Source organism: Oncorhynchus gorbuscha, unplaced genomic scaffold (assembly GCF_021184085.1).
Source record: "Oncorhynchus gorbuscha isolate QuinsamMale2020 ecotype Even-year unplaced genomic scaffold, OgorEven_v1.0 Un_scaffold_7006, whole genome shotgun sequence".
Taxonomy (NCBI): Eukaryota; Metazoa; Chordata; class Actinopteri; order Salmoniformes; family Salmonidae; genus Oncorhynchus; species Oncorhynchus gorbuscha.
The window spans coordinates 8,379-19,019 of NW_025750487.1; the positions used below are offsets into that span (position 1 = coordinate 8,379).

At 49.6% G+C, this 10,641-nt stretch overlaps 1 protein-coding gene across 1 annotated transcript; it reads left to right on the forward strand.

Moving 5' to 3' along the window:
* Positions 1 to 927: 927 nt before the first annotated feature.
* Positions 928 to 9,709, forward strand: LOC124029617 (myosin-11). The gene is made up of 4 exons (XM_046341268.1): positions 928 to 1,012; positions 7,654 to 7,882; positions 8,272 to 8,442; positions 9,626 to 9,709. Exons 2-4 carry the CDS (start codon positions 7,715 to 7,717, stop codon positions 9,707 to 9,709), a joined length of 423 nt encoding a protein of 140 aa, XP_046197224.1. The 5' UTR covers positions 928 to 1,012; positions 7,654 to 7,714.
* Positions 9,710 to 10,641: the final 932 nt, after the last annotated feature.

Consider the following 10,641-nt stretch of genomic DNA (forward strand, 5'->3'; position numbering starts at 1 on the left):
GTACCAGGGTAATGACAGCACAAACAAACTGGTACCAGGGTAATGACAGCACAAACAAACTGGTACCAGGGTGACAACACAAACAAATGGTACCAGGGTAATGCACAAACAAACTGGTACCAGGGTAATGATAACACAAACAAACTGGTGGATATCACAAACAAACTGGGGTAATGATAACACAAACAAACTGGTACCAGGGTAATGATATCACAAACAAACTGGTACCAGGGTAATGACAGCACAAACAAACTGGTACCAGGGTAATGACAGCACAAACAAACTGGTACCAGGGTAATGATAGCACAAACAAACTGGTACCAGGGTAATGATATCACAAACAAACTGGTACCAGGGTAATGATAACACAAACAAACTGGTACCAGGGTAATGATATCACAAACAAACTGGTACCAGGGTAATGACAGCACAAACAAACTGGTACCAGGGTAATGACCAGCACAAACAAAAACAAACAAACTGGTACCAGGTTAATGACAGCACAAACAAACTGGTACCAGGGTAATGACAGCACAAACAAACTGGTACCAGGGTAATGACAGCACAAACAAACTGGTACCAGGGTAATGACAGCACAAACAAACTGGTACCAGGGTTAATGTACCAGGGTAATGACAGCACAGACAAACTGGTACCAGGGTTAATGACAGCACAAACAAACTGGTACAGCACAAACAAACTGGTACCAGGGTAATGACAGCACAGACAAACTGACCAGCACAGGCAAACTGGGACCTCAAATCGTTGGCTGCTGTGAAATTTTGGTCACCATAGAGACGAGGAGGAACCGCGCGCGCTGCTCTCCTCCCACGGGCGGAGCGGGCCGGTTTAAATACCTTGGTAGGATGCTTCATCCGGTGGAAGGATAGTTCAACCCTCAGCAGTTTACCTGTCCCGTCCCGCCCCGCTATCTCGTGGAGTCACGTTTACCCAGACAACTTTGTAGGATAGACTACATCCCGAGTCCATCATCTACCGGAGAAAGACTAAAGTGAGTATTGAGTCTGCTTCCTTTTAAATAAATGTGGCCGTATGCGAATAGTCTACCGGTGACAGCCTGCCGTTCTTTACAGACAGGTGCATATAGAGAGGTCTGTTACTGCGTGCAGGACAGCGTTGTTTGAACACGGAAATATATATATATTGTCAGTTCTGTTAGAAGAAAGACCGTTGGAAAATTAAATATGCTACAAGGTTTTAGGCGGGCTGCGCCTGTTCAGGTGCTACGTGTTGCTTTGCAATGTTTCAATCAACAATGTGCACCTTATTGGACTTTCAGATAAGTTGTTGTCGCTAAATTTAGATGACGTTTCGGCTTTTCCATGTAGGACCCGATCCCCTGGGTCTCAGCTTGTGTTTTAGTGTTGTGGTGATATAAGGGTATAGTTGGGTTGGGTTTGAACAGGCAATACGCACGACACTACCTACCTACCTACCTACCTACCTACTGTGCCATAAACGTTTAGACCTCTTGACAGAGGCTGTGTTTACATACAGGCTCGGATAATAGAGTGATGTTTATGTCAGGTGATGGACTTTTTCCAACTGCCATTTCATTTATTAGCATGTCACCTTGTTCAACAATTCATAGACCTAAAAAATACAAACATCATCACCAGAAGTTAGTTTGACTCCAGAGTTGGGATCAATCCCATTTCAACTCCATCTATTCAAAATACAACCATCATCACCAGAAGTTGGTTTGACACCAGAGTTGGGATCAATCCCATTTCAACTCCATCTATTCAAAATACAACCATCATCACCAGAAGTTGGTTTGACTCCTGAGTTGGGATCAATCCCATTTCAACTCCCATCTATTCAAAATACAACCATCATCACCAGAAGTTGGTTTGACTCCTGAGTTGGGATCAATCCCATTTCAACTCCATCTATTCAAAATACAACGGCGCCATTCAATAACGTGAATGTGAATTTCAATTAATCTCCTGTATTGAAATGGAATTGACCCGACCCCTGGTAACCCCACTGGCCCAGCCGCCACACAGCCCAGTACCTGGTAACCCGACTGGCCCAGCCGCCACACAGCCCAGTACCTGGTAACCCCACTGGCCCAGCCGCCACACAGCCCAGTACCTGGTAACCCCACTGGCCCAGCCGCCACACAGCCCAGTACCTGGTAACCCCACTGGCCCAGCCACCACACAGCCCAGTACCTGGTAACCCCACTGGCCCAGCCACCACACAGCCCAGTACCTGGTAACCCCACTGGCCCAGCCACCACACAGCCCAGTACCTGGTAACCCCACTGGCCCAGCCGCCACACAGCCCAGTACCTGGTAACCCCACTGGCCCAGCCGCCACACAGCCCAGTACCTGGTAACCCCACTGGCCCAGCCGCCACACAGCCCAGTGCCTGGTAACCCCACTGGCCCAGCCGCCACACAGCCCAGTGCCTGGTAACCCCACTGGCCCAGCCGCCACACAGCCCAGTGCCTGGTAACCCCACTGGCCCAGCCGCCACACAGCCCAGTACCTGGTAACCCCACTGGCCCAGCCGCCACACAGCCCAGTACCTGGTAACCCCACTGGCCCAGCCGCCACACAGCCCAGTACCTGGTAACCCCACTGGCCCAGCCGCCACACAGCCCAGTACCTGGTAACCCCACTGGCCCAGCCCCGCCACACAGCCCAGTGCCTGGTAACCCCACTGGCCCAGCCGCCACACAGCCCAGTACCTGGTAACCCCACTGGCCCAGCCACACAGCCCAGTGTAACCCCCTGGCCCAGCCCCACTGGCCTGGTAGCCGCCACACAGCCCAGTGCCTGGTAACCCCACTGGCCCAGCCGCCACACAGCCCAGTACCTGGTAACCCCACTGGCCCAGCCACCACACAGCCCAGCACCTGGTACCCCCACTGGCCCAGCCACCACACAGCCCAGCACCTGGTAACCCCACTGGCCCAGCCACCACACAGCCCAGTACCTGGTAACCCCACTGGCCCAGCCACCACACAGCCCAGTGCCTGGTAACCCCACTGGCCCAGCCACCACACAGCCCAGTACCTGGTAACCCCACTGGCCCAGCCACCACACAGCCCAGTACCTGGTAACCCCACTGGCCCAGCCGCCACACAGCCCAGTACCTGGTAACCCCACTGGCCCAGCCACCACACAGCCCAGTACCTGGTAACCCCACTGGCCCAGCCACCACACAGCCCAGTACCTGGTAACCCCACTGGCCCAGCCACCACACAGCCCAGTACCTGGTAACCCGTCCTCACTGTGCAGCCAGAACACCATCAGCTAATGTCAATGTATCCTTTTACTGGGCACTTTCACCTCTTCATTCAAAGACTCCATCATGGACATTATTACTGACGGGTGTGGCTGCTTTGTGTGATGTATTGTTGTCTCTACCTTCTTAGCCTTTTGTTCTGTTGTCTGTGCCCAATAATGTTTGTGTTGCTACCATGTTGTGCTGCTACCATGTTGTGTTGCTACCATGTTGTGCTGCTACCATATTGTGTTGCTACCATGTTGTGCTGCTACCATGTTGTGCTGCTACCATGTTGTGCTGCTACCATGTTGTGTTTCTACCAAGCTGTGTTGTCACGCGTTGCTGCCATGTTGTGTTGCTACCATGTTGTGTTTCTACCAAGCTGTGTTGTCATGCGTTGCTGCCATGTTGTGTTGCTACCATGTTGTGTTGCTACCATGTTGTGTTTCTACCAAGCTGTGTTGTCATGCATTGCTGCCATGTTGTGTTGCTACCATGTTGTGTTTCTACCATGTTGTGTTTCTACCAAGCTGTGTTGTCATGCGTTGCTGCCATGTTGTGTTGCTACCATGTTGTGTTGCTACCATGTTGTGTTTCTACCAAGCTGTGTTGTCATGCATTGATGCCATGTTGTGTTGCTACCATGTTGTGTTGTCATGTGTTGCTGCCTTGCTATGTTGTTGTCTTTAGGGCTCTCTTTATGTACTGTCGTCTCTCTTGTCATGATGTGTGTTTTGTCCTATATTTTAATTTAATTTATTTTTAATCCCAGCCCCGTCCCTCAGGAGGCCTTTTGCCTTCTGGTAGGCCGTCATTGTAAGTAAGAATTTGTTCTTAACTGACTTGCCTAGTTAAATAAATGTTTAAGAAAAAAATAATTAGATGTTAATGCTGTGACCAGAGACTACGCGGCCTAGTGACTGACTGATTGACAGGTCATCATGTTGGTGTCAACAGTAACGCTAGGCTGGAGCTGGCCACAGGAGAGGAGACACTGACTGGACACACAGTTCCCTTATAAGGAATAGAAGTGGTTAAGTCCCTGGCTGTGCCCTTAATCCTATGGGCCCTGGTCAAAAGTAGTGCACTACGTGGGGACTAGGATGCCATTTGGGACGCAAACCCCTAGCATCTCTCTGTATAGGGCCATCAGAGGCAGTGGGCTTTGAGGAGAGGCTTCAACCAAACATGGTCATCGTTATCGTCCTCCCAGCGTGGATAATCAACCGCTGTTCGTCCTCCCAGCATGGCTTATCAACCGCTGTTCGTCCTCCCAGCATGGCTTATCAACCGCTGTTCGTCCTCCCAGCATGGCTTATCAACCGCTGTTCGTCCTCCCAGGGTGGATAATCAACCTCTGTTCATCCTCCCAGCATGGCTTATCAACCGCTGTTCGTCCTCCCAGCATGGATAATCAACCGCTGTTCGTCCTCCCAGCGTGGATAATCAACCGCTGTTCGTCCTCCCAGCATGGCTTATCAACCGCTGTTCGTCCTCCCAGCATGGCTTCACCGCTGTTCGTCCTCCCAGCATGGCTTATCAACCTCTGTTCGTCCTCCAGCCAGCAGCGTGGCTTATCAACCGCTGTTCGTCCTCCCAGCGTGGCTTATCAACCGCTGTTCGTCCTCCCAGCGTGGATAATCAACCGCTGTTCATCCTCCCAGCGTGGCTTATCAACCCGCTGCTTTCGTCCTCCCAGCGTGGCTTATCAACCTCTGTTCGTCCTCCCCGCTGTTCATCCTGGCCCACCGCTGTGGTCCTCCCAGCATCAACCGCTGTTCGTCCTCCCAGCATGGCTTATCAACCGCTGTTCGTCCTCCCAGCATGGCTTATCAACCGCTGTTCGTCCTCCCAGCATGGCTTATCAACCGCTGTTCGTCCTCCCAGCATGGCTTATTCTCAACCGCTGTTCGTCCTCCCAGCGTGGCTTATCAACCGCTGTTCATCCTCCCAGCATGGATATCAACCGCTGTTCGTCCTCCCAGCATGGATAATCAACCGCTGTTCGTCCTCCCAGCGTGGCTTATCAACCGCTGTTCGTCCTCCCAGCATGGCTTATCAACCGCTGTTCGTCCTCCCAGCATGGCTTATCAACCGCTGTTCGTCCTCCCAGCATGGCTTATCAACCTCTGTTCGTCCTCCCAGCATGGATAATCAACCGCTGTTCATCCTCCCAGCGTGGCTTATCAACCGCTGTTCGTCCTCCCAGCGTGGATAATCAACCGCTGTTCGTCCTCCCAGCGTGGCTTATCAACCGCTGTTCGTCCTCCCAGCGTGGCTTATCAACCGCTGTTCATCCTCCCAGGGTGGATAATCAACCGCTGTTCGTCCTCCCAGCGTGGCTTATCAACCGCTGTTCGTCCTCCCAGCATGGCTTATCAACCGCTGTTTGTCCTCCCAGCGTGGCTTATCAACCGCTGTTCGTCCTCCCAGCGTGGCTTATCAACCGCTGTTCGTCCTCCCAGCGTGGCTTATCAACCGCTGTTCGTCCTCCCAGCATGGCTTATCAACCGCTGTTCGTCCTCCCAGCGTGGCTTATCAACCGCTGTTCGTCCTCCCAGCGTGGCTTATCAACCGCTGTTCGTCCTCCCAGCGTGGCTTATCAACCGCTGTTCGTCCTCCCAGCGTGGCTTATCAACCTCTGTTCGTCCTCCCAGCGTGGCTTATCAACCGCTGTTCGTCCTCCCAGCGTGGCTTATCAACCGCTGTTCATCCTCCCAGCATGGCTTATCAACCGCTGTTCGTCCTCCCAGCATGGATAATCAACCGCTGTTCATCCTCCCAGCATGGATAATCAACCGCTGTTCGTCCTCCCAGCATGGCTTATCAACCGCTGTTTCAAGGCTTTATAGCTGCAGTTATCCTGCTGATGCTTTACATATTCTATGGCGTCGTGGTCATGGGCAGGCGGAGCTGGCCTGCTGCAAAGCCTTGTGGGTCCTGTGAACCGCAGCAGGGAAAGAAGAAGAGCTGTCAGTGAGTAATGATGACGTGGACCATGCAGTTCACTATATGAAGAGGGGGTTACCTGAGGCAGATTGATAAGTGAGGCTGGACTGTTTATCTTTATTTATCTATGTGGTTGTAGGAGATTGGGAATCAGACCCTGAATAAATAAACAATTAATCGAGATTGAAACTGAAGCTGTAGATCGATAAAACGAGGCATTGGAGGATGAATTAAAAATGTGCTGTTAAACCACAGAGTGATACAGAGAGAGAGACTGGACACGGCGGACAGGACTGACAGACAGACAGACAGACAGACAGACAGACAGACAGACAGACAGACAGACAGACAGACAGACAGACAGACAGACAGACAGACAGACAGACTCTCTCCCCCTCTATCTATATCTCTCCTTCTCCTCCTCTCTTCCTATATCTCTCCTTCTCCTCTCTTCATCTCTCCCTCTCTTCCTATATCTCTCTTTCTTCTCCTCTCTTCCTATATCTCTCCTTCTTCTCCTCTCTTCCTATATCTCTCCTTCTTCTCCTCTCTTCCTATATCTCTCCTTCTCCTCCTCTCTTCCTATATCTCTCCTTCTTCTCCTCTCTTCCTATATCTCTCCTTCTCCTCCTCTCTTCCTATATCTCTCCTTCTTCTCCTCTCTTCCTATATCTCTCCTTCTTCTCTCTCCCCCTCTTCCTATATCTCTCCCTTCTTCTCCTCTCTTCCTATATCTCTCTTTCTCCTCCTCTCTTCCTATCTCTCCTTCTCTTCTCCTCCCTCTTCCTATATCTCTCTTTCTCCTCCTCTCTTCCTATATCTCTCCTATATCTCTCCTTCTCCTCCTCTCTTCCTATATCTCTCCTTCTCCTCCTCTCTTCCTTCATCTCCTCTCTTCATCTCCCCTTCCTATATCTCTCCTCCTCTCTTTTCATCTCTCTCTTCCTATATCTCTCTTCTCCTCCTCTCTTCCTATATCTCTCTTTCTCCTCCTCTCTTCCTATATCTCTCTTTCTCCTCCTCTCTTCCTATATCTCTCCTCCTCTCTTCATCTCTCCCTCTCTTCCTATATCTCTCCTCCTCTCTTCATCTCTCCCCCGCTTCCTATATCTCTCCTTCTCCTCCTCTATCTCTCCTCCTCTCTTCCTATATCTCTCTTTCTCCTCCTCTCTTCCTATATCTCTCCTCCTCTCTTCCTATATCTCTCTTTCTCCTCCTCTCTTCCTATATCTCTCCTCCTCTCTTCCTATATCTCTCCTTCTCCTCCTCTCTTCCTATATCTCTCCTCCTCTCTTCATCTCTCCCTCTCTTCCTATATCTCTCTTTCTCCTCCTCTCTTCCTATATCTCTCCTCCTCTCTTCATATCTCCCCCTCTTCCTACATCTCTCCTTCTCCTCCTCATCTCTCCCTTTTACTCTCTCTTTCTCTCCCTCTCCCTCAGCTTTGAGACTGACCCTCCAATCACAGGCGACCTTCCTGTCACCGACGACGACCTTCCCAAGATGGCTGCCGACTCCGCCTCTGACGACAGCAAGTTCCTGCGGCAGGACGACGACTTCAGGAACAGTGGTGTGGGGCAGGCTGATTGGTCGGCCAAGAAGATGGTGTGGATCCCGTCAGAGAAGGAGGGGTTTGAGGCCGCCAGCATCAAGGAGGAGAAGGGAGACGATGTAAGGATGTTACACCCCAAATGGCACCCTATTCCCTATATAGTACACTACTTTTCACCAGGGCCCTAGTAAATCTTCCTCCTCCTCTTCTTCCTTATCTTCTTCTTCCTCCTCCTCATCCTCCTCTTCCTCCTTTTCCTCTTCCTCCTTCTCCTCCTCTTCATCTTTTTCCTCTTCCTCCTTCTCCTCCTCTTCATCTTTTTCTCCTTCTCCTCCTTTCTCCTCTTCTTCCTCCTCCTCTTCCTCCACCTACTCATCTTCCTCTTCATCCTCTTCCTCCTCATTTCCTTCCACTTCTTCCTTTTCCTCCTGCTCCTGATCTTCATCCTCCTCTTCCTCCTTCTCCTCCTCTTCATATTTTTCCTCGTCTTCCTCCTTCTCCTCTCCAGGTGCTGGTAGAGTTGGCTAACGGTAGGAAAGCGACAGTCAACAAGGATGACATCCAGAAGATGAACCCTCCTAAGTTCAGTAAGGTGGAGGACATGGCAGCTCTAACCTGTCTCAACGAGGCCTCTGTCCTCCACAACCTCAAAGAGAGGTACTTCTCCAGCCTCATCTACGTGAGTACACTCTTACAACAAATGGGTTCCTAAAGGGTTCTTCAGTCCCCATAGGAGAAGCCTTTTGGGTCCCATGTAGAAACCTCTGTGGAAAGGGTCCTATATGGAACCCAAAAGGGTTCTCCCTGGAACCAAAAAGGTTCTACCTGGAACCCAAAAAGTGTTATTCAAAGGGTTCTACTATGGGGACAGCCGAAGATCCATTTTAGGTTCTAGATAGCACATATTTGTTCACCTTTTACTGCAGTGGGCTAAATCAGCGCCACACAGAGTGTTTCTGGGTCGTCTTAAACACCTCACACACATGGTTATGGGCTGAAATAAAAGAAGACCCCTGTACCATGTCAGATACAGAGTTGAAATGTATTCAATGTTGAGTTTGTATCCCAGTATTACACTTTATATACATCTCAGAAGACTGAAATATAACAAAACCGTTTGACGAAGAAACACAGAATTCTCAGCGGGTTTTTCTCAGCGGGTTTTTCTGAATAGTGTTTATAAAATGATAATATGAATAACATTCCACCCATGAGGTCACTGGAGGGTGATTTGATCATTTGACTGCAGGAAACGCATACAAGTGTATAGACAATATCCGTATACACACACACACACACACACACACACACACACACACACACACACACACACACACACACACACACACACACACACACACACACACACACACACACACACACACACACACACACACACACACACACACACACACACACACACACACACACACGATGTCAATGAGCAATTTGTGCTGAAGTTTTTATCATGTGTACAGAACAGAAATTATGATTTTGTTTTAACTGTATGTTGATCCTAACCTTTCCTCTCCTCCTCTTCCTCTTCATCATCTTCCTCTTCTTCCTCCTTTTTCTCCCCTGCTCTCTTGCTCCTCTTGCCCTCTCCTCCCCCTCTTTCTCCTCTCTTCTTCCTCCATCCTCCCTCCTCCTCTCTCTCTTCTTCCTCCATCCTCCCTCCTCCTCCTCTCCTCTTCCTCCATCCCCTCTTCCTTCACCTCCACTCCCCTCCCCTTCCCTCTTCTCCTTCCCCTCTTCACCCTCCCCTCCTCCTCTCCTCTTCCTCCATCCTCTTCCTTCTTCCTCCCTCCCCTCCCCCTTCCCCTCTTCTCCTTCCCCTCTTCACCCTCGCCCCTCCTCTCCAGACGTATTCAGGTCTGTTCTGTGTGGTGGTGAACCCCTATAAGATGCTTCCTATCTACTCTGAGAGAGATCATTCAGATTTATAAGGGAAGAAACTTCACGAGTTCCTCCTCATATCTACTCCCATCACTGATAACGCTTACAGGAACATGATGCAGGTGAGAGAGAGAGAGAGAGAGAGAGAGAGAGAGAGAGAGAGAGAGAGAGAGAGAGAGAGAGAGAGAGAGGTGTTTGTATAGGTGTGTCATTTAATGAATGTTATAGAAATGGGACAATACAGTTTAATTGAGGACAGGCGATACAACATTGAATGTCTAGAGATATCTGTCTGGTCTAGCAGTGGATTTAACCTTACATTTGCCTTCCAAATGCCTTCCTGGTATTCCCTATATAGATCACTACTTTTCACCAGGACCCTACTCCCTATATAGATCACTACTTTTCACCAGGGCCCTACTCCCTATATAGATCACTACTTTTCACCAGGGCCCTATTCCCTATATAGTTCACTACTTTAGACCAGAGCCCTATTCCCTATATAGTTCACTACTTTAGACCAGAGCCCTATTCCCTATATAGTTCACTACTTTAGACCAGGGCCCCTAGTCCTATATAGTTCACTACTTTAGACCAGAGCCTATTCCCTATATAGTTCACTACTTTTCACCAGAAGCCCTATTCCCTATAGTTCACTATTATAGACCAGAGCCCTATTCCCTATATGAGTGGTACTATTATAGACCAGAGCCCTATTCCCTATATAGTGGTACTATTATAGACCAGAGCCCTATTAGACCCTATATGAGTGGTACTATTATAGACCAGAGCCCTATTCCTATATAGTGGTACTATTATAGACCAGAGCCTATTCCTATATAGTGGTACTATTATAGACCAGAGCCCTATTCCCTATATAGTGGTACTATTATAGACCAGAGCCCTATTCCCTATATAGTGGTACTACTATAGACCAGAGCCCTATTCCCTATATAGTGGTACTACTATAGACCAGAGCCCT

Excerpts from the sequence above, each read along its gene's own strand:
- LOC124029617 (XM_046341268.1), top strand. The coding sequence starts at position 7,715 with ATGGCTGCCGACTCCGCCTCTGACGACAGCAAGTTCCTGCGGCAGGAC. Across the intron at positions 7,883-8,271 it reads AGGAGGAGAAGGGAGACGAT|GTGCTGGTAGAGTTGGCTAA; the intron begins GTAAGGATGTTA and ends TCTCCTCTCCAG. Across the intron at positions 8,443-9,625 it reads ACTTCTCCAGCCTCATCTAC|ACGTATTCAGGTCTGTTCTG; the intron begins GTGAGTACACTC and ends CCTCCTCTCCAG.